The 22,640-nt window shown below is 53.9% G+C and overlaps 2 protein-coding genes and 1 non-coding gene across 8 annotated transcripts; 2 read left to right on the top strand and 1 right to left on the bottom strand.

The window, feature by feature from the left end:
- Window positions 1-2,152: 2,152 nt before the first annotated feature.
- On the bottom strand, window positions 2,153-2,224 carry TRNAW-CCA (transfer RNA tryptophan (anticodon CCA)). Its single transcript has one exon. It is a non-coding gene; the product is annotated as a tRNA-Trp (tRNA).
- A 6,303-nt stretch (window positions 2,225-8,527) lies between these two features.
- On the top strand, window positions 8,528-12,090 carry CHKB (choline kinase beta). Of its 5 annotated transcripts, none has more exons than NM_001206094.1 (11): window positions 8,528-9,009; window positions 9,181-9,289; window positions 9,566-9,679; window positions 9,870-10,003; window positions 10,272-10,367; window positions 10,565-10,623; window positions 10,711-10,792; window positions 10,921-11,029; window positions 11,174-11,277; window positions 11,551-11,632; window positions 11,792-12,090. In NM_001206094.1, exons 1-11 carry the CDS (start codon window positions 8,786-8,788, stop codon window positions 11,864-11,866), a joined length of 1,188 nt encoding a protein of 395 aa, NP_001193023.1. In that variant the 5' UTR covers window positions 8,528-8,785; the 3' UTR covers window positions 11,867-12,090. The 5 variants fall into 5 exon arrangements, with proteins under 5 accessions (NP_001193023.1, XP_059742548.1, XP_059742547.1 ...); XM_059886565.1 differs by having other exon boundaries at window positions 8,569-9,009; window positions 11,551-11,645; window positions 11,792-12,088; XM_059886564.1 differs by having other exon boundaries at window positions 8,569-9,289; window positions 11,792-12,088.
- Window positions 12,091-12,470: 380 nt separating this feature from the next.
- CPT1B (carnitine palmitoyltransferase 1B) lies at window positions 12,471-20,842 on the top strand. 2 transcript variants are annotated; one of them, XM_015471456.3, is made up of 19 exons: window positions 12,471-12,703; window positions 13,161-13,320; window positions 13,652-13,791; window positions 14,098-14,272; window positions 14,486-14,587; window positions 14,776-14,913; window positions 15,011-15,088; window positions 15,933-16,040; window positions 16,114-16,198; window positions 16,808-17,003; window positions 17,306-17,491; window positions 17,571-17,676; window positions 17,766-17,882; window positions 18,295-18,459; window positions 18,536-18,670; window positions 18,761-18,913; window positions 19,407-19,520; window positions 20,037-20,175; window positions 20,314-20,403. In XM_015471456.3, exons 2-18 carry the CDS (start codon window positions 13,180-13,182, stop codon window positions 20,157-20,159), a joined length of 2,262 nt encoding a protein of 753 aa, XP_015326942.1. In that variant the 5' UTR covers window positions 12,471-12,703; window positions 13,161-13,179; the 3' UTR covers window positions 20,160-20,175; window positions 20,314-20,403.
- Window positions 20,843-22,640: the final 1,798 nt, after the last annotated feature.

Genomic DNA, 22,640 nt, shown 5'->3' with positions numbered 1-22,640 from the left:
CAAATTGAAGCAGAAAGAAAAAAAATTTTTAATTAACCAAGCCTCATTGACCTCGGGGAAAATAGCAGGCCGTCTAAGAACAGTGTAGTTAGAGACACAAAGCAGGTACACACACAGGCGTACTGAAAGAAATAACGGCTGAAGTTTTCCAGAGGTTTTGCAAACTATAAACCCACAGGTCCCAAATATTCAACAAATCTCAAGGAGGATAAACACAAAATAAAATACTTGAAAACATATAATAATCTAGTTGCTAAAAATTAATAATATCAAGAAAGTATTAAAAAACAGCCAGAAAAAAAAAAAAGACACATGCATATCAGGAAATAAAGACAAGATTTTTTGCTGGTTTCTCATAAGAAACAATGTAAACCGTAATAAATGGAATGACATCCTTAAATTGCTAAAAGCAAAACAATTGTCAACTTAGTATCCTACATGCAGTGAAAATATCCTCCAAAAAGTAACAGCGAAATTAAAAACTACAGACAGACAAAATCTGAGATGATTTTCCACTAGCATACCCACAATACAAAGAATATTAAAGGAAGTTCTGTAGAATGAATAAAGCACAACAGAGGAGAGCCTGGGTCTGCGCAAAGGAGCAAAGAGGACTGAGGGTGAGCCTTCTTTTGTGCTTGAATTTCTTCACAGTACAATGGACTGTACACATTTGTTAAACTGGCAATGTAGAGTTTAAACATACGCGTGAGTAAAACATACACCAGCAGCACAAGGGAAGTGAGGAAGACTCGGAATACACTGTTGTAAGATTCTAACCTTAGAAGAAACCAGGTAGAGCTAATAGTCAGCAAGTCTGAAATGCAGTACTTGGGTGCAATCTCAAAAATGACAAAATGATCTGTTTCCAGGGCAAACCATTCAACAACAGAGTAATCCAAGTCTATGCCCCAAAGGCAAAGGAGAAAGGGAAAGATATATGCAACTGAATGCAGAGTTCCAAAGAATAGCAAGGAGACAACAAAGCCTTTGCAAGTGAACAATGAAAAGAAGTAGAGGAAGACAACAGAATGGGAAAGACTAGAGATCTCTTCAAGAAAACTGGAGAGGGCTTCCCTGGGAGCTCAGTGGTAAAGCATCCACCCACCAATGCAGGAATTTCCTGGTGGCTCAGACGGTAAAGAGTCTGCCTGCAATGCAGGAGACCTGAGTTCGATCCCTGGGTCAGGAAGATCCCCCGGAGTAGGAAATGGCAACCCACTCTAGTATTATGGCCTGGAAAATCCCATGGACAGAGGAGCCTGGCGGGGTACAGACCATAGGGTAGCAAAGAATCAGACACAGCGACTTCACTTTCACTTTCACCAATGCAGGAGACATGGGTTCGATCCCTGATCTTTAAGATCCCACATGCTGCAGAGCAACTAAGCCCGTGTACCACAACTATTGGGCCTGTGCCCTCGAGCCTGGGAGCTGCTGTGGCAATGAAACTGAACTAGTGAAGACCATGCACCCTAAGGTTCAAGCTCCACAAGAGGAGTCACACCAGTGAGCATCCCGCACACTGCAACCAGAGAGGTGCCCCTGCCTGCCTCAGTCAGAGAAAAGGCTGTGCAGCAACAAACACAGCACGGCCAAAATTAAGTAAATAAAACTGTTCAAAAAGAAACACAAAGAAAACTGGAGATACCAAGGGAACATCTGATGCAAAGATGGGCACAATAAAGGAGAGAAATGGCAAGAACCTAACAGAAGCAGAAGAGATTAAGAAGAGGTGGCAAGAATACACAGAAGAACTATACAAAAAAGGTCTTAATTACCCAGACAACCTTGATGGTGTGGTCATTCACCTACAGCCTGGAATGTGAAGTCAAATGGGCCTTAGGAAGCATTACCAGAAACAAAGTTAGTGGAGGTGACAGAATTCCAGCTGAGCTATTTCAAATCCTAAATGATGATGTTGTGCAAGTGCTACACTCACTATGCCAGAAAATTTGGAAAACTCAGCAGTGGTCACAAGACTGGAAAAGGTCAATTTTCATTCTAATCCCAAAGAAAGTGAAAGTGAAGTCGCTCAGTTGTGTCCGACTCCTTGTGACCCCGTGGACTGTAGGCTACCAGGCTTCTGCGTCCATGGGATTCTCCAGGCAAAAGTACTGGAGTGGGTTACCATTTCCTTCTCCAGGGGATCTTCCCAACCCAGGGATCGAACCCAGGTCTCCTGCATTGGAGGCAGACGCTTTAACCTCTGAGCCACCAGGGAATCCCAAAGAAAAGCAATGTCAAAGAATGTTCAAACTACCATACAATTGCACTCATTTCACATGCTAGCAAGGTAATGCTCAAAATCTTTAAAGCTAAGTTTCATCAGTATGTGAACTGAGAACTTCCAGATGTACAAACTGGATTTACAGAAGATAGAGGAGGACTTCCTTGGTGGCTCAGTGGCTCAGAGTCCGCCAGCCAATGCAGGGGACACAAGTTCAATCCCTGGCCTGAGAAGATTTCACATGCTACAGAACAACTAAGCCCGTGCACCACTACAACTGAGCCGCGAGTACTGAAGCTCACGTGCCCTAGAGCCTGTGCTTTGCAACAAGAGAAGCCACCACAATGAGAAGCCTGAATACCGCAACCAGAGAGTAGCCTCGCTCATCCCAACTAGAGAAAGCCAGTGTGCACACAGCAACAAAAACCGAGCACAGACAAAAATACATACATAAATAAAATTTTAAAAAAGAAAAGGCGCAGGAACCAGAGATCAAATTGCCAACATCCACTGGATCATAGAAGAAGCAAAGGAATTCCAAAAAAACTCTACTTCTGCTTCATTAACTATGCTAAGGCCTTTGATTGTGTGGATCACAACAAACTGGAAAATTGTTACAGATAGGAATACTGGACAACCTTACCTGTCTCCTGAGAAACCTGTATTCAGGGCAAGAAGGAATAGTTATAACCTTACATGGAACAACTCATTGGTTCAAAATTGGGAAAGGAATATATCAAGGCTGTATGTTTCAACCTGCTTATTCAACTTCTATGCAGAGTACATCATGAGAAATGCCAGGCTGGATGAATCACAAGCCAGAATCAAGATTGCCAGGAGAAATATCAATAATCTCAGATATGCAAATGATCCCGGGAGGAGGGCACAGCAACTCACTCCAGTATTCATGCCTGGAGAATCCCACGGACAGAGGAGCCTGGCGGGCCACTGGGTCGCAAAGAGTCGGACACAACTCAAGTGACTGAGCACATACACACAGATGACACCACTCTAATGGCAGAAAGCAAAGAGGTACTAAAGAGCCTCTTGACAAAGAGCAGAGTGAAAAAGCTAGCTTAAATCTCAACATTCAAGAAACTAAGATCATGGCATCTGGTCCCATCACTTCATGGCAAATAGATGGGGAAACAATGGAAACAGTGACAGACTTTATTTTCTCGGGCTCCAAAATTACTTCAGATGGTGACTGCAGCCATGAAATTAAAAGACGCTTGCTCCTTGGAAGAAAAGCTATGGCCAACCTAGACAGCATATTAACAAAGCAGAGACATCACTTTACCAACAAAGGTCTGTATAGCCAAAGCTATGGTTTTTTCAGGAGTCATGCATGGATGTAAGAGTTGGACCAAAAGAAGGCTGAGCACCGAAGAATTGATGCTTTCAAACTGTGGTGCTAAAGAAGAGTCTTGAGAGTCCCTTGGACTGCAAGGAGAACAAACCGGTCTATCCCAAAGGAAATCAACCCTGAATATTCATTGGAAGGACTGATGCTGAAACTGAAGCTCCAATACTTTGGCCACCTGATGGGAAGAGTCGACTCATTGTAAAAGATCCTGATGCTAGGAAAGATCGAGGGCAGGAGAAGGTGGAAGCGAGGATAAGATAGTTGGATGGCATCACTGACTCAATGGACATGAGTCTGAGCAAACTCTGGGAGACAGTGAAGAAAAAGGGAAGTCTGATGTGCTATATATAGTTCATGGGGTTGCAAAGATTTGGCCATGACTTAGTGACTGAGATTCTTATATGTTAGATTATTATTACTTGAGAGTAGACAGTGATAATCTAAAAAGGCATACTATAAAATCTAGAGAATGCACATTAAAAATCACAGAGGGACTTGTCTGGTGGTCCAGTGATTAAGACTCCACGCTTCCAATGCAGGGGGCATGGGTTCAGTCCTTAGCCAGGAAACTAAGATCCTGCATGTTGTGCAGCATGACAAAAAATAATAATAATTAACAGAGATATAGCCAGTTAGCTGAGTGAAGATAAAATGGAATTTTGAAATAGACTTGTTTAATAAGAAAGCAAAACTAAGATAAAAAGGGCTTCCTTGGTGAACAGTCAAAAATAAATAAATAAAATTATGTTTTTTAAAAAAAGATTAAGGAGCCTTTAAAAAAAAGATAATAAAGCAAAGATTAAAAAAAAAGAAAGATCAATAAAACAAAGATGGGACAAATATAAAACAAATGGCAAGATGGTAACTTTAAGGCCAAGATGTCAATTTCATTAAATAGAAATCTTCTAAACTCTTAAGTTACAATGCAAAGACTGTTAGACCATATAAAAAATGAGACCCAACTACTGGCTGTCTCAAGAAATGAACCCTAAAATAAAAACAAAAATAAGCTAAATGTAAAAGGCTGGAACAGAGGAGGAGAAACAAGTTAGAACAGAAATCTTTTTGGAATTTTGCTTCTCTTTATGTTAGCTCATTGTTAGCAAATAGAACTGTAACAGTATTTTTTTTTTTTTTTTGGTCATGCCACATGGCATGGAATCTTAGTCCCGGGACCAGGGATCAAACCTGGGCCCTTGGCAGTGAAAGCATGGAGTCCTAATCACTGGTCAACCAGGGTATTCCCTAAATGCAACAGATGTTTTAATGGTGATTTTGTGCCCCACAATTTTACCATATTTATTATTTCTTTTTTCCCAGAAAATTTTTAAAATCCCATTTATTATCAGGAAGCTAAAGTTGAAACTCTTTATAGCTTCACAGAAATGTTTTCACTGAAAAATGTATTTTCCCCATTTTCTTTTTATTGAGGTACATTGATTTATATATATAAATCCCAGGTGTACAACATAGTGATTCATCATTTTAAAGTTTATACTCCATTTATAGTTATTATAAAATATTGGCTCTATTCCCTGTGCTGTACAATATATCCTTGTAGATTATTTACTTTACACATAAAGAGGTAAATTGTATTTCTTAATCCCCTACCCATATCTTGTTCTTCGTATCTATTATTTCTAATATTTTTGGTGGGGTCTTTGGGGTTTTCTATATGCAAAATCATGTCATCTGCAAATAGTGGTAGTTTTACTTCTTCCTTTCCAATCTGGATGCCTTTTCTTTATCTTGCCTAACTGCTCTTGTTAGGTTTTCCAACACTGCGTTGAACAAGAGTGGTGAGAGTGTGCATCTTTGTCTTGCTTCTGATTTTAGAGGTGACTTTCCGTTTTTCTCCACTGATTATGATGTTAGCTATGGGCTCATATGTTGCTGTTTGGTTGCTAGGTCGTATCCGACTCTTCCATGACCCCATGGACTGTAAGCCCTCCAGGTTCCTCGGTCCATGGAACTTTTTAGGCAAGAAAACTGGAGTGGGTTGTCATTTTCTTTTCCAGGGATCTTCCCAACCCAGGGATCTCACCACGTATGGCCCTTATTAGGTTGCGGTACATTCCTTCTATGCTCACTTGACCTTTTTAAAATCATAAATGGGTGTTGAATCAAATCCTTTTTCTTCGTCTGTTGAGAAAACTATTAGGTTTTCATCCTTTATTAATGCTGTATATCATACTGATTTGGGGGTACTGAGCCATCTTTGAACCCCTGGGATAAGTCCCACTTGGTCCTTTTAATGTATTGTATTTGGTTTGCTAGTGTTTTGTTGAGGATTTTTCAATCTGTGTTCATCAGACATGGTACCGTGCGTGTGCTGTTATCTGGTTTTGTAATCTGGGTGATGCTGGCCTTAAAAATGAGTTATGATGCAGTCCCACCTCTTCAGTTCTCTAGAATAGTTTGAGATAAATAGGTATTAAATATGTTTTGGTCTCCATTCAGACCAACTCCTGATTGCCGCATTAAGTAGCAGCAACCCTACCTACTCTTAGTAATCTGGATCTATTATCCCCTCCTTCTTTGCCTGCTGGTTCGCCAGCATGAGGAGATCAAAATGAGCTGGTGGAATCCTCAGATCCTGGTTCAGTGGAGGCGTCCTTCCCTGGAAGCAGAGGAAGTTCCCTTTGGAAGTGTTCCCTACCTGGGAACCAAGGGGTCTAACCCATTAGAGCTTAATGCTACAGAGACAGAAGGCGCTAACTCTGCAAGTGGGTCACTGAGTGTGACGGTCAGCGGTAGGGAGCCCAAGCCCCTGGGCTCTTGGGCCTGTGTCGCTGCTCCTGGATACACACAGTGTATCTACCGGGGCGCTCAGTGTATGCACCCCAAACCCTCAAGATACTGCCCTACAGCTGGGACTTTCCCTAGGTCTTTAAGAAGCCATTCCTTCTCTCCATTAGACTGGCTGCTTACAGGTAATACAGCATGTTGCAGAAGTGCTGGACCCAGGGCAGTTCATGCCTGGACTGTGGTGCTGCAATCCATGGCGTTGCCAAGAGTCAGACACAACTGAGTGACTGAGCAACAAATGGCAACTCACACGCTGTCGTACATTTTTCACTGTTAAATGAGCTTCTTTTTCTTTTTAAGTTTTAAGGGAAAAATTTTTTTAAGTGGAACGTTTGTTGTTGTCGTTCAGTCACTTAGTCATGTCCGACTCTCTGTCATCCCATGCGCTGCAGCACGCCAGGCGTCCCTGTCCTTCACTATCCCCTGCAGTTTGCTCAAACTCATGTTCATTCAGTCGATGATGCCATCCAACCATCTCATTCTCTGCCACTCCCTTCTCTGGCCCTCAACCTTTCCCACCATCAGGGTCTTTTCCAGTGAGTCAGCTCTTTGCATCAGATGGCCAAAGTATTGGAACTTCAGCTTCAGCATCAGTCCTTCCAAAGAATATTCAGAGTTGATTTGTTTAGGACCGACTGGTTTGCTCTCCTTGCAGTCCAAGGGACTCTCAAGAGTCTTCTCCAACACCATAGTTTAAAAGCATCACTTCTTCAGTGCCCAAAAGGCACTCAGCCTTCTTTATGGTCCAACTCTCACATCCATACATGTTGTTCTTGTTCAGTTACTTAACCCTGTTCAATTCTTTGTGATCCCATGGACTGCTGCACGCCAGGCTTCTCTGTCCTTCACCATCTCCTGGAGCTTGCTCAGACTCATGAAGGGGAGGACAGAGGATGCGATGGTTGGGTGGCATCACTGACTGGATGGACATGAGTTTGAGCAAGCTCCGGGGGTTGGTGGTTGGCAGGGAAGCCTGGCGTGCTGCAGTCCATGGGGCTGCAAAGAACCGGACACAACTGAGCGACTACACTGAACCAGAAATAGGACCTTGGCTTTGCTACTGCACTGGCCTTACCAAAAGCCCTCACTACCTGGTCTGCTGTTGCTGCTGCTGCTAAGTTGCTTCAGTTGTGTCCAACTCTGTGTGACACCATAGACGGCAGCCCACCAGGCTCCCCAGTCCTTGGCATTCTCCAGGCCAAGAACACTGGAGTGGGTTGCCATTTCCTTCTCCAATGCATGAATGTGAAAAGTGAAAGTGAAGTCGCTCAGTCGTGTGGACTCTTCTCAACCCCATGGACTGCAGCCTACCAGGCTCCTCCGTCCATGGGATTTTCCAGGCAAGAGTACTGGAGTGGGGTGCCATTGCCTTCTCCGCTGCTGCTGCTGCTGCTAAGTCGCTTCAGTCATGTCCGACTCTGTGCGACCCCGCTGACGGCAGCCCACCAGGCTCCGCCATCCCTGGGATTCTCCAGGCAAGAACATTGGAGTGGGTTGCCATTGCCTTCTCCGTTACCTGGTCTAAAATAAGGCTTTCCTACCTCATTTCTCTGTCACAATACATGCTGCTTGTTTCCTTCGTAGCTCCTTTCACAATGTGTAATTTCTTGTATGTTTATTATCTGTCTCCTCCCACCGCAACTACTATAGATGCTCCAGGGAGCAGGGATATATCCATCCTTATAGACTGCTGTATCATATAGATTCAATCATATATATGATATACATATATATATCAATCATACATACATATCATATATATATATCAGCAATCATATAGATTGCTACAGTTCATGGGGTCGCAGAGTCGGACACTACAGAGCGACTGAACTGAACTTCCTTGCCCGACTGCCCCGGGGGCCAAATGTGTCCACCGAGGGGCCGCCGCCGCCCACGCTGCCCTGTGCGCTCCCACACTCTGGCGAAGGCCCACCTTGCCTCACGGGAGCGTTCCCGGGTAGCCGCCCTGAAGAGTCAGACCGGCTCCTAGGACGCGCCACTGGCCCACCTGATTCGCCCACGTGACAGGCCGGGCGCCGAGGGCCCGACCGCTCATAACGCTTCTGATTGGCCCGCGCCATTTCCTGCTTCCGGGTTGCGGTCCAAACAACGTCCTATCTCTCGGCGGCCGGGCCAGGAGAGAGAGGCCATTGGCCGTCGCCCTGAGCAGGGCCGGGGCGTAGCCGTCGGAACGCGCGCCCGGACCAAGATCTCCAGGAGAGCCGAGGGGCCCCGCCGAGAGCCGACTAGAACCAGGCAACCCGAGTGCGACCCGAGCCGTGCGGGCTGGCCGGAAGCGGAGCCGAGCGCGGCCGGAAGGAGCCGAGCGCGCCCAAAGGACCTGAGCGGCGACGGGGCGTTGGCCCGGCCGCGCTGGAGCCATGGCGGCCGAGGGGACCGATGTGGTCGGAGGCGGGCCTCTCGGAGGCTGCCTGACCAAGGGCAGCTTGCTGCAGGCTAAGTGCCCCGACGCGGCCCCGAGCCGGCGGCGTGGCTCGGCGCGCTCACGAGACGCCGAGCGCCGCGCCTACCAGTGGTGCCGAGAGTACTTGGGCGGGGCCTGGCGCCAGGCGCGGCCGGAGGAGCTGAGGGTTGACCCAGTGAGGTGGGAGGTCAGGGGTCAGCCCCTCCTGTGCGCGCGCCGGGTCGGGCTCGGGCCCTGGGGACCCTCGGCGTTCCTGGGCCGGGGGCGGGCCGGGGGCGCGGGGCGCGGGGGCTGGACGCCGGGCCGGTGGAACGGACGGCGGGCTGAGCGCGCCCTGCTGTGGGTCTGCAGCGGAGGCCTCAGCAACCTGCTCTTCCGCTGCTCGCTGCCCGACCACCTGCCCAGCGTTGGCGAGGAGCCCCGGGAGGTGCTGCTGCGGCTGTACGGGGCCATCCTGCAGGTGAGGGGCGAGTGAGGACCGCCGTGGCCTTGGGGACCCCTCGCCCAAGTCTGGCAGGTGGTGTGGTCCCCACTGCGCAGTGGAGGACACTAAAGTCCAGGGGTTGAGTATTTTGTCCATTATGATACCAATGCCTGCGCTCTGGAGCCCCGCCCCACCCCCCGGCGGTGAGTCCCAGCTGTGGTGGGAGGAGCGAGTCGACCCTCGTGTGTGTTGGCGCCCCTCTGCCTTTGGCCCCTTGTGACTGTGGTCCCTTCACTGTCCATCTTCCTTCAGGGCGTGGACTCCTTGGTCCTTGAAAGTGTGATGTTCGCCATACTTGCAGAGCGGTCGCTGGGGCCCCAGCTCTACGGAGTCTTTCCAGAGGGCCGGCTGGAACAGTACATCCCAGTACGAGCCCGGCCCTGACCTACCCGAAGCACTTCCTTCCCCCCCCACCCCCTTCCCAGTGTCTGCCTTCACATCCCTCACCCCAGGTAGGGAGTTTTCCCCAAGCCCTGACTCCACCCCACCTCCGTTCCCCCACCCTTCCCCCACCTGCCCCAGCCCCTTCACCACCCTGATAGGTTCCTGGGTGCAGAGCCGGCCACTGAAGACACATGAGCTTCGAGATCCAGTGTTGTCTGCAGCCATTGCCACGAAGATGGCCAAGTTCCACGGCATGGAGATGCCTTTCACTAAGGAGCCCCACTGGCTATTCGGGACCATGGAGCGGTGAGTCAGGAGCCTCCTCAGGGCTCCTGCACATGACTGAACCCCCAAGCTGCCAGTCACTCCTCTGGGCTGCGACTGAATGTATCTGATGCTCTGTCCTCCCCTCCAGTAGTGAAGCCAGTGTCCCACTGTCTAACATGACCTCTTACAGAACAGGCTTCCAAAGATTGCCAGACAAGCCATTCAGTGACAGAACGGGCAGGACAGCCTGGCCGAGGGGAGAGGGGAGGGGTAGTACACTGAGTGTATCCTGTTATTTGGGCTTCAGGTACTTAAAGCAGATCCAGGACCTGCCCCCTACCAGCCTTCCCCAGATGAACCTGCTGGAGATGTACAGCTTGAAGGATGAGATGGGCAACCTCAGGTGGGGGCAGACAGGACAAGGTAGGGGCAGGGGTCTGGGAGGGGGCCGGACAGAGCACAGGAAGTGTGGGGTGTGGGCACCTAGTGGGGTCCTCCCCAGGATTTGCTGAGGGCTGGAATCAAGGTCTAGCCCACGAGGATCCTTCTGACCCTCCTTTGTCACTCTGGCTCAGGACCCATGCCCCTGTTCCCCTACAGGAAGCTGCTAGACACTACCCCATCACCAGTGGTCTTTTGCCACAATGATATCCAAGAAGGTAAGAGAAGGCATCTGAGTGTCCCAGCCTCAGGTGAGGGGGGCCAGAGGGCCCTGGAGTGACCTGAATCTCACCACTTTCCTCCAGGGAACATCTTACTGCTCTCAGAGCCTAAAAACACCGACAGCCTCATGCTGGTGGACTTCGAGTACAGCAGTTATAACTACAGGTGAGGGTGAGCAGATGGCCTCCCGTGGGCCTGTTCCCACAGTGCCCTAGAAAGGCTGACCAGGCCTTCATCTCTGCATCCTAGCTGCCTAGGGTATTTGGGGCTTAGTGTCCACCTTATTCCTTCAGGGGCTTTGACATCGGGAACCATTTTTGTGAGTGGGTTTACGATTATACTCACGAGGAGTGGCCTTTCTACAAAGCGCAGCCTGCAAACTACCCCACTGAGGGACAGCAGGTATGTGGGTCAGAAGCTGGGGGAACAGGACCTGGCCTGTACAGGAGAAGGAGGGTAAAGTCTGGAAGGAATGGTGAGGAAGGGTGTTAACTGGGAAATTTTCACCAGGCTCCCCATTTCCTGACTCTTGTCTTTTGATCTCAGCTCCATTTTCTTCGCCACTACCTGGCAGAGGTAAAGAAAGATGAGACCATCTCCCAAGAGGAGCAGAGGAAACTGGAAGCAGATTTGCTGGTGGAAGCTAATCGGTGAGGGGAGACAGGTGGCAGGGTAGAGCAGGATGCAGAGGAAAGGGAGGCAGCGGCGGGTAGACGCCGGGCTGCAGGTGAGGTGTCAGTGTAGAGTGGGGGCAGGAGGCGACGGTGAGGTCTGAGGCTGGCAGAGAACAGTTTGAGATGGGGAAGAGTCAGGACAGGGTGGCTTAGGGTGACGGGGAGCAGTCAGAGCCTTGAGGCTCGGCCGTCCTGGTGGCCGGGTTCAGGCGGCGCCAGGTGTCCTCTGAACGCTTCTCCTGCCCTTAGGTATGCCCTGGCATCTCATTTCTTTTGGGGTCTCTGGTCCATCCTTCAGGCATCCATGTCCACTATAGAATTTGGTTACTTGGTAAGTAACCCAGGTACGTGTGATAGATGTGGGGACGGAGCGCATCGGGCGCCTTGGGCCCTCTCGGACATCTGTGCGTAGTCAGGTGGCCATGGGCACACTGAGGGGCTGGGGGTGCTGGGCCCAAGCGTTCTCACCGTCTGGGGACTCTTTCCCTAGGAGTATGCGCAGTCTCGGTTCCAGTTCTACTTCCAGCAGAAGGGCCAGATGACCAGCTTCCACCCCTCGTCCTGACTCCACCTCCGACTCCTTGCATTTCTCCTGGAGCCTCCAGGGCAGGAACTTGGGGGGAGGGGCACAGGGGAGGCCCTGGGGACTGGGCTAAGCCCCACTGAGACTGGGGTTAAGGAGGCTAACCTCCCCCGGACCCCAGGTTCAAGCAGATTCCCACCGCAGGCAAGTGGGCAGAAGCCCTGGCGTATGTACCATAAGACAATAAACTCGCTGCATCCCTCATGCCCTGTCCTAGTCCTCCTTGGGTGTTGCGGAAAGTACCCACCAAGAATTGCACACAGATTGACCAAGGACTACTGCAAGGAGCCTCGCTTACAGCTGTTGGGTGATCTGGGCTTGACGCTGGTCAGGAGCTATTCTGCCAGTGGGAACCCTCTGCATCCCCCAGCCCTGACTGCAGCTTAGAAGTGATAAATACCTGGGGGACTTGGGTCGCGTACTGGGGAGTAATGGGTGCAAAGAGGGCCCCGGGGTGGGGCTGCCCCACCCTCAGCACTGGCCATCAGGGAACAGGAGGCACAGCTGACACCCGGGTGACCTTTTCCCTACATTCAGCTATTTTTAGTTCAAATGCCGCCCTCCTCACGTGAGCCCCGTTGGTCCCAGAACTTTGAGCGATCTTCAGCTTGCAGAAACCCGCTCCCCATCCCCACTCCTGATTCTCGTCGTGAAGTGGGGGTAGATTCTCGTTGCCGCCCCGCATCTGTTCTCAACCCAAATTTGGGAGTGGGTGTCAGGTTCCCGGCGAGGGCGGGACTTAGGTGGCCTGCCCTGAAGGACGTGCGGACACGGGCCAGAGCGACTGGACCCACAATCGAACAGGAGCAAACCCTAGCTGTGAGTGGAGTTGCGGGCTAGCTCGGTCCGCCGACCGGGCCCAGGGCTCTGAGCTCGCGTAGGGGTGGGTTGGGGGGGAAGGGGTGGGTGGAGGCTGGTGCCAAGGTCCCACGTGACACGGCTAGGGGTGCGCCCACCCCGCCTCACTCCAAACCAGACACTCCGCTTCCCAGGCCACTCTCCCCCGCCCCCGAGGCCGCCCTTTGCTGTCCTCGGGGTTTCTGAACTTTTCAAGGCCTTGACCCCCTTGCCGACCACCGCACCATTGTGCGAAAGTTCTGAGGCGGTTGGCGAGGCTGAAGGACCCGACCGGCGGCCAGGGGTTGGGGGAAACCATGACACTATGGGGGCTGGCCCAGGGAGGGTGGTGGGGGCGGGCCAGGAGCGCGGACAATGGCGGGGCGGAGCCTCGGCTCGGCGGCTGAGCCTGCCCACGCCCCCTCCTGCCGCCTCCCAGGTGCCAAGCAACCCCCAGGATGGCGGAAGCGCACCAGGCTGTGGCCTTCCAGTTCACTGTGACCCCAGAGGGGGTCGACTTCCAGCTCAGTCGGGAGGTGCTGAAACACATCTACCTGTCCGTGATCAGGTCCTGGAAGAAACGCCTGATTCGCATCAAGGTGGGCGCAGGTGGTCCTGGTCTCTATCTCCCAGCAGGTGCAGAATCCAGCCTTCCAGGGAAGCAGAGGCCAGGTGTCAGCTGCTGCCTATTGTCAAGGTCCTCCTCCCCTATCTGGGCTGGCAGTTCTGCTGAGTGACAGGCTCCAGCCCTGCAGAGCCCAGAGGGGTGCTCAAGGTGGGGAGGGGAGACGGGAGCAGGAGGTGGTCTTAGGACACAGTAATCAGTGCAGGCGTGGGAATTTGGAGGAGTAAAAGCGGGCAAAGACCTCATAGGTCTCCGCTCACCCCAGTCCTTCCTGCTCTGTGAGCATGGCCCGTTTCTGCCCACAGAATGGCATCCTCAGGGGCGTGTACCCTGGCAGCCCCACCAGCTGGCTGGTCGTGGTTATGGCAACAGCGGGTTCCTCCTACTACAACGTGGACATTTCCATGGGCCTGGTCTATTATATCCAGAGATGGCTTCCTGAGGGGTAAGAAGTAAGGCCATGAGAGAGGGCTGGGTGGGCTCTGAGGCCAAGACTCCTGGGCAGGTGCAGGACACTAGCCACTGGAGGTCACAGGGCAGCCCTCCCTGGAGATGGCCGCCGGCTCAGTCCCTGCTTCTGTGAGTTCTTGTGTGATGCTCTCAGGCGCTCAGATGTGAGTGTATCCAGAGAGTTTTTCCTCCTCTGGTGCCTACCCCAGATGGCTTTATATACATCAGGTCTGCAGAATCAGAATTACCCTGAGGCTGGCCTCAAGTGGACCCCCTGCAGGCCTCTCCTCTTCTCTGACAGGCGTCCCTACCGGACCCCATACACCCGGACGCTTTTCAGCATGGCCATCTTCTCCACGGGGGTCTGGATGATGGGCATCTTCTTCTTTCGCCAAACCCTGAAACTGCTTCTTTCCTACCACGGTTGGATGTTTGAGTTGCACGGCCAGACCAGCCACTTGACCAGAGTCTGGGCTGTGAGTGGGGGCCGGTGGAGGGATCCAGGCATCTGGTTTGAGACCGCAGGGCCTCACTTTGGGTTCTGAGCTGGAGGGGACAGCCAGGCAGGGCACTGGTGCCTGGCGGGGTGTGTCCCGGTTCCGAGGGTCTGGGGCAGCCCCTCCAGTGTTTGCTACTTTCCGCTCTTTCCTCCAGCCTCCCCCTCAACATTCTCCACTCTGCATCCTCAGGTCTGTGTCCGCCTTCTGTCTGGCCGACGGCCCATGCTCTACAGCTTCCAGACGTCTCTGCCCAAGCTGCCGGTGCCCAGCGTGCCAGCCACAGTTCATCGGGTGAGGGCCTGGGTCAGGCATCCCAGTGTGCAGGGCAGGCTGCACTCAAAGAACTCACTCAAACGTGAGAATGCCGCCTACAAAGAGTCAGCCTGAGAGGCAGCCGTGAGGCTGGGCTTGGAGGAAGGTCAGGACACAGGCGGCTCCTGCTGCCTGGCCCTCACACTGATGATGACTTGCCTGGACAGTACCTAGAATCCGTGGAACACTTGCTGGATGATGAGCAATATTATCGAATGGAGACGCTGGCCAAGGAGTTCGAGGAGAAGACTGCCCCCAGGCTGCAGAAGTACCTGGTACTCAAGTCCTGGTGGGCAACCAACTACGTGAGTTCTACCTCCTGGGCTCACCCTCACCCTCCCTGTGTCCTGGCTGCTCACACACCACCCTCTGCCCCGACTCTAACCTCCCATCCACCCCTAGGTGAGCGACTGGTGGGAGGAGTACGTCTACCTCCGGGGCAGGAACCCCATCGTGGTCAACAGCAACTACTACGTCATGGTGAGAGCTGGAGCCACACAGGCTGCTCTGTGTTCAGCTCTGTCCCCACCCTGGTCTCGGGGCAGAACCTGGAGGACAGCTCAGAGCCGCGGCGGTAGTTTCCACGAGCAAGTGGAGGTTCTGGAGTGAGGCCTGAAGCAGAGGGAAGATGGGGGTGCGTGACCTACAACTGTCGTCGGATCTGAAGAACCGAGTCGACCCCGCAGCCTGATGCTGTCCCCCCGGGGCTCCTCAGGCTCACTGCCCTGCCCAGCTCAGGCTCTGTCATTTCCTTCCTTGTTCTCCCACTGGCTTTCCAGCCTTGACTTCCCAGCTGTCCTGACAGCAGGGAACTTCCTTAAGTGCGTCTTAAGTAGATCCAGAGTTGTTTCTCTTAGGGCTCAGGTCCCTAACCTGTCGGTTCCTACCCCATGGGAGCGGCCCTCCTCCTGCTCCCAGGCTACGGCTGCACAACCCGCTGGGGGTGCCACCCAGCCACAGGCCTGCTCACCTTCTCCTCTCCTTCTTCCAAAGCACATTTCAAGTAGGGTGCTGCCATCCCCCTCCTCCACAAAGTTATCTTTCTAGAAACCTATGTGCAGCTTGTCTAGGCCAGAGGGTTTAAGCTGTTCTGTGGTGGCGGAACCTCTTCCTCCAAGAAAAATAAACAAAACGTCAACAGCTACAAGGGGTTTGGAAAAGTAGCTCAGGTCGAAGCCAGGGCAGGGGGTGATACGACCGGTCACACGTTTCACCTCAGAGAGCACGCAGGATGGACTGGGGAAAGGGGACGAGACGCCCAGACAGAGGGGCCACCGTGCACACGCGTCGCAGCCTCCCTGCAGGCTCTGCTGTCTCCCTGTAGGACCTGGTGCTCGTCAAGAACACGGACGTGCAGGCTGCCCGCCTGGGAAATGCTGTCCACGCCATGATCACGTATCGCCGTAAACTGGACCGTGAAGAGATCAAGCCTGTGAGTTGTGTTGGGGGTGAGGGCATGACCGGAAGAGGGGCCGCATCTGAGTCGTGCCGGCCCTTCCTCCCAGGTGATGGCGCTGGGCCTCGTGCCCATGTGCTCCTACCAGATGGAGAGGATGTTCAACACCACTCGCATCCCAGGGAAGGACACAGGTACGGGGTCGCAGCCGGGCACGCGTGCCAGGGTGTGGGTGGAGGCCCCTCCCTGCCAGCCGTGGGCCCACCACGCCAGTGCCCTGCTGCATGCTGCTCCCTGAGCATCCTCAGCATCTTAGGGTTGTGAAACTGCGAAAGATAGTTTGTGGCCGATAGTAGACACCTACTGCTTACAGGCACAATGCTACTACTGGGACCCTGAGAGGCCAGGACAGAGCCCCTCCCTGCAGGGGCTCCCGGTGCAAGGGAAGAGTCTCCTGCACAAGAGCGACAGAAAGCCTAATGGAGCTCCTGCCTTGAGGAGCCTGTAGAGGAGGAGGGGCGGGCTTGCCCAGGGCCACCGGAGCAGCACCTGCATTTCTGGCTCCAGGACAGTCTGTGATTTCCTAGAGCTTCAGATTCGTCTTCTGTGAAATGCCTCTCATGGGATTGTGGTTGGCATTAAGTGAGAGACATGGAAATTCTGGCTCAATGCCCAAAGGTTGGGGGAAGGCAGGCCAGGCGGAGGTCCTCATGGCCACCTGGTGTGGGGCTGGAGCCTTCGGGGAAGCATGTGGAGCGGGGGACCCCTGCTTCTGCCTGAGTCCACCCTGGCCTCTGCCACAGATGTGCTCCAGCACCTCCCGGACAGCAGGCACGTGGCTGTCTACCACAAGGGCCGATTTTTCAAGGTGTGGCTCTACGAGGGCTCCCGCCTGCTCAAGCCTCGGGACCTGGAGATGCAGTTCCAGAGGATCCTGGACGACCCCTCCCCACCCCAGCCCGGGGAGGAGAGACTGGCAGCCCTCACTGCAGGGGGAAGGTATTGGGGCCCAAGTTGGGGCGCCAGGAGGAGAGGAGTTCGGTCCCACGTGCCACCCTGGAACTCAGGCAGGAGGCCTGACAGAGGGAGGGATGTAGGCCCGGCGTGCCCGGTGTTGACCAGGACCTGCCGTCGTCAGGAACGCCGGTGGCAGCAACGGGGAGTCGCTGCTGAGACCTCTAGCTGCTGTGACCTCTAGCTGCTGCTGGCTGGATGCGGCTTTGCAGAGGCTGCAGACACAGGTCCTGGGCAGGGCTCTCATCCTGCAGGGGTCCCCCCTCATTCTGCCCTTGTGCCCTCAGAGTGGAGTGGGCACAGGCACGCCAGGCCTTCTTCAGCTCTGGCAAGAACAAGGCTGCCCTGGATGCCATCGAGCGCGCTGCGTTCTTCGTGGCTCTGGATGAGGAGTCTCACCACTATGACCCGGAGGACGAGGCCAGCCTCAGCCTCTACGGCAAGGCCCTGTTGCACGGCAACTGCTACAACAGGTACCACGCCCCGGCTCCCCCGCACGCGGGCCCCGCACTCCCCCCGCCTCCCCCAACTGCCCTTCTCCTCCCGCTGCAGGTGGTTCGACAAGTCCTTCACACTCATCTCTTTCAAGAACGGCCAGCTGGGACTCAACACAGAGCACGCGTGGGCAGACGCCCCTATCATAGGGCACCTCTGGGAGGTAACAGGCCCCGGGAGGGGCCCAGCAGGGCAGGCTCGAGGCGGGGTGGCAGGGCAAGGACGGCCTCTCAGCCTGACCTTCCCTTGCAGTTTGTCCTGGGCACCGACTCCTTCCATCTGGGCTACACAGAGACGGGGCACTGTCTGGGCAAACCCAACCCTGTGCTGCCCCCACCTCAGCGACTCCAGTGGGACATTCCTAAGCAGGTGTGCGGGCCGAGAAGGGGCAGGGGTGGCTGTGTGAGAGTGACAAGGGCCTGAGATGCCCTGCAGGCCTCCCCTTTGTCCCAGCCCCACTCTCAGGGGAAAGGTCCGAGTGTCTCTCATGGTCCAGACCGACTCCAGGGAGAACAAAGATCCCAGGACCGTCTGGGGGTTGGAGAAATACGTGAGGTGTGAGCTCATGTCTGGGAAGCACCTGTCAGTGCTCCCTCCCCCCCAGAGCCCAGCGGGGCCTCTGTGCTGACGCCCCCGGCCTGTCTGTGGCATCTCCTCCTGAGGACATTGAGGCCTGCCCAGCCTTGCCTTCCTCCGTTACCAGCCCTCAGGCCTTCTGGACATGACCCCGGAGTCCTGCTGGAGAGCTCTGCCCCCAGCTGACCCCTCCGTGTCTTGGCAGTGCCAGGCGGTCATCGAGAGTTCCTACCAGGTGGCCAAGGCGCTGGCGGACGATGTGGAGCTGTACTGCTTCCAGTTCCTGCCTTTTGGCAAAGGCCTCATCAAGAAGTGCCGGACCAGCCCTGACGCCTTCGTGCAGATCGCCCTGCAGCTGGCGCACTTCCGGGTAGGAGCCCCGGGCCGCCGAGCAGGCGGGGTGGCAGCCGGGTGCACCCCAAGGTTCACCCTTCTGTGTTCCCCAGGACAGGGGCAAGTTCTGCCTGACCTATGAAGCCTCAATGACTAGAATGTTCCGAGAGGGCCGGACGGAGACCGTGCGCTCCTGCACCCGCGAGTCCACAGCCTTTGTCCAGGCCATGGTGCAGGGGCGCCACCTGGTAAGCCCCCGTGGCCTCGTGCTGGCGACCGCTCGGCCTCTGCGGGTTCGGGGTCAGACCTACTCTTCACGGCCCTGTTTCTGCCCCCAGAACGAAGACCTCCAACGTCTGTTCCGGAAGGCTGCTGAGAAGCACCAGAATATGTACCGCCTGGCCATGACAGGGGCGGGGATTGACAGGCACCTCTTCTGCCTTTACGTGGTCTCCAAGTACCTGGGAGTCGAATCCCCTTTCCTGGCTGAGGTCAGTGTGGACGGGCATGTCTGTCCGCAGGCCCGCTCTCGGTGGCTCTGCCTGCTCCATGCCCCGCCCAGGCCTGTGGACTGGCCCCGAGCAGCAGCCTTCCCCTTGGCGAGAGGGTGTTGGCGTGAGTGGGGATGGACGGACAAACGTGACATGTCAGGGGGTGGCAGCGCCCATGAGGGAAATGCAGAGGCTCAGGGGGACTGGGGTGTCCGGGCGGAGGGAGCCTTCAGTGCCCAGACAGCCACCAAGGCCGTGGCGTGGGATAAGGAGGAACAGCTCGGGGTCCGGGTAGAGGCAGGGGCGGGACAGGCAGGTCCCATGATGGAGGGTTCTGTGCAGATGCTGTGACAGTGGGAACAGACCGGGGACCAGGGCCACAGTCAGGAAGGCCCTGCATCCGTCCCTTCTGCATCCTCAGCCGGGACAGGTGCTCAGGTACCACTGTCTGCAGGTGTGCAGAGCATCTGACTGCAGGGCCTCCCTGTCACAGGTGCTCTCAGAACCCTGGCGCCTCTCCACTAGCCAGATCGCTCAATTCCAGATCCGTATGTTCGACCCAAACAAGTACCCCAAACACCTTGGTGCCGGCGGTGGCTTTGGCCCTGTAAGTGCCCTTGAAGGTGGGCAGGTGGGCGGGACTAGGGGACGGGCGTATCATTGGGGAGTGCAGGGACTCAAGGGGGTCAGACCAGAGGCAAGAGCACAGGCCTGGACCTGCCTGGCATGGGAACAGAATGGGTACCTGTCGACCTGTGGGGAGGAAAGTGGATGGGACCTCACCCCTGCTGGAGTGACCCTGCCTGGAGCTGATGCGCTCTCTGAAGGGGGCTTACAGACAGTCCAGCTCTGCCACTGAGATTCACACAGGCTAGTTGGTCAGGGAGCTGGAGACGCCGTGGAGAGAGGCGGTGCTCTTGAACCTCCTGAGGGGACGCAAGGTCGTGGGTCCCCTGGTGGGGTCTGCAACCCTGGGGCGCAGAGCTCCTCTGTTTTCCCACGGTTTCCTGGGGGTGGGCCCCTTCCTGTGAATCTTGTCCGCAGAACAAGGATAACATCAGCTTGGCTTTCAGATCTTCAAGGTCAGCTCACCTCTCCTTTTTTACCCTCCACACTGCCTCAGGTGGCAGATGACGGCTATGGAGTTTCCTACATGATCGCGGGTGAGAACACCATCTTCTTCCACGTCTCCAGCAAGTTCTCCAGCTCAGAGACAGTGAGTCTGCCCTGCTGCTACTCTGCCTGAGGAGGGTCGGCCCAGGGTGCGTCTGGAAGGACCCTTGCTCCTGGGGCCAGGGGTCGGGGGCTCGCCCCCAGGGCACGTCTGGAAGGGTCCTTGCTCGTGGGGCCAGGGGGCAGGGGCTTGCCTGGAGGTTGGTCTGAACTCTTGACTTCCACAGAATGCCCAGCGCTTTGGGAACCAGATCCGCCAAGCTCTGCTAGACATCGCCAATCTTTTCCAAGTTCCCAAGGCTGATGGCTAAGGGCTGGAGAGATGCCAGCTGCCCTTCTGTCCCCACAGAGTGGAGGAGGGGGCCTGTGGTCGGCCTGCAGGCACAGGGGTGGCAGCGCATAGGTGCCCAGGCTCCAAGAACATCTCCGGAAACAAGTGCTCCCCCAGCTGACACTGCTCCCTGAGGGCTCAGGTGGCGGAAGTAGGGCTGGAGGGAATCTTGATTTTTTTTTTTTCTTGCTAGATGCTAATAAAAATAAGGCTGTATGGTTCTGTTTTAGCCCTTAAGTACCTGTAGGTTTTTTTGGGGGGTGGGGGACTAGGAGTCCCTTCCCTTGCTCTAGCTCAGGCCAGCAAGGTGGCCAGGGAAGGGCTAGGGCTGGAGACTGTGAGAGGCTTCTGACCTGCTTTAAATATGGGTCTCTGCTGTCCACACCCACACATGCACTTGGAATAAATTCTTGCTTTAGAACTTCCACCCGTTCGCTGGTGCCGCTGTTTGTGTGCTGCAGCTAGGGCCCACCTGCCTCCTCTGTACCTCCCTGGGCGGGAGCACAGCTCTGTGGAGGCCTCAGCATAGGGAGGAGCTGCAGTCCCAGGCCTGAGTCTGGGTGCCAGGTAGTCATGTCTGTGAGGGCGCATAGGATAATCTGGAGCAACAGGCATTCCTTCCTTCAGGCCGGCTTTTTATTAAAATAATATTACGAGTAAACAAAAAAATTAATATGAAAGTATAAGCAGGTACTCAGTTACCATTACCACAAGCCTGAACAAATCTAGATCTCATTGCTCCGCTAGGTGCTGAGAACCAAATGTGCATTAGATACAGTCCTCAGCCTTCTCTTATTAGCCAGTTTCTGCTGAGCAGCCACCGTCTCCTTGGCTCCATGCGGGAGACTCCGTGGTGAGCAAGGCACCACGTGCCCACGAGCATGTCACCACTCAGTGAGGCAGGCATGGGTCCGGGGACGGAGCGGCTGGCAGGGACACCAGGAGGCTTTTGAGTAATCCATTTAGCAAGTGCTTACTGAGCACTCAGTGTGCTAAGCACTGGGACACAGCAGTGAGCAGAACCAGCAAAAACAATCCCTCCCTGTGGGGCTTCAGAGTCTAGTGAGGGAGAAAGGCAATAACCAAGAAGAATGAGCAAATTACATAGTAAGTCGGATGGTAATCAGTGCTAAGGAGAAAAATAAGTGAGGGGAGGAACAAAGAAGGGATGGGTGGCAATTTCAGACAGCGTGGCAGAGCCAGGCCTTCCCGAGTGGGGCCATTTGACTCAAACCAGCAGGAGAGGAGGGTGCAATCCATGTATATACCTGAGGGCACAGTATTTCAGGCCAAGAGGGTGGCAAGAGTCAATGCTTCATGGTGGGAGGAGCCTGCTGGGGTAGAGGAACTGTCCCCGAGGCCTGTGGCTGGCGTTAGGTCAGGGGAGGGTAAGCGGGGGCCTCGTAGGCCAGGCTCTAGCTTCTTGTCATGATGTGGGAAGCCACTGGGGTTTGAGCAGAGGATGATATAATCGGTTGTAAATTTTAATGGGATCATTTTGGCTAACCAGAATAATATTAGAACAAAGTAGGGCACAATACTCTGGCCACCTAATGAGAAGAACTGACTCATGGGAAAAGACCCTGATGCTGGGAAAGATTGGGGGCAGGAGGAGAAGGGGACGACAGAGGATGAGATGGTTGGATGGCATCACCGACTCAATGGACGTGAGTTTGAACAAGCTCCTGGTGATGGACAGGGAGGCCTGGCGTGCTGCAGTCCATGGGATCGCAGAGAGTCGGACACGACTGAGCGACTGAACTGAGCTGAGGGCACGATGAGGATAGAAGCAAGATGTAGCAGTGAGCACTGCTCCAGGTGATGGTGGAGTTGGGAGAAACTAGGGCACTTAAACTAAGGGATGAGAATCAGGAAACTAGGGAGCTGGCAAGGGTAGTTCACATTTTATTTGGGTGTCTGGGTGATTAAAATTTTTAAGTGTTTGAATCTGACATGACTGTAAGAAACGTTTGTGAAAATGCCTCAAAATCTTGAAAATATAAATTGAAAGAAAGGAGATTTAGGCTCCTGATAATAGCTTTGAAGCTTGCTAGAACCCTGAGAGCATGAGATGATTCCCAGGACAGAGGGTCCTAAGCTCTTTTTTTTTTCCCCTTTTTATTTTGTACTGGGGTATAACCAATTAACCAACAATGCCATGACAGTTTCAGGTGAACAGCAAAGGGACTCAGCCATGCATATACACATAACCTTTTTTGGGTC

The sequence above is a fragment of the Bos taurus genome, chromosome 5 (genome assembly GCF_002263795.3).
Source record: "Bos taurus isolate L1 Dominette 01449 registration number 42190680 breed Hereford chromosome 5, ARS-UCD2.0, whole genome shotgun sequence".
Lineage (NCBI taxonomy): Eukaryota > Metazoa > Chordata > Mammalia > Artiodactyla > Bovidae > Bos > Bos taurus.
The sequence above is the reverse complement of the archived record's forward strand: the minus strand, read 5'-3'. Positions and strand labels throughout refer to the sequence as shown.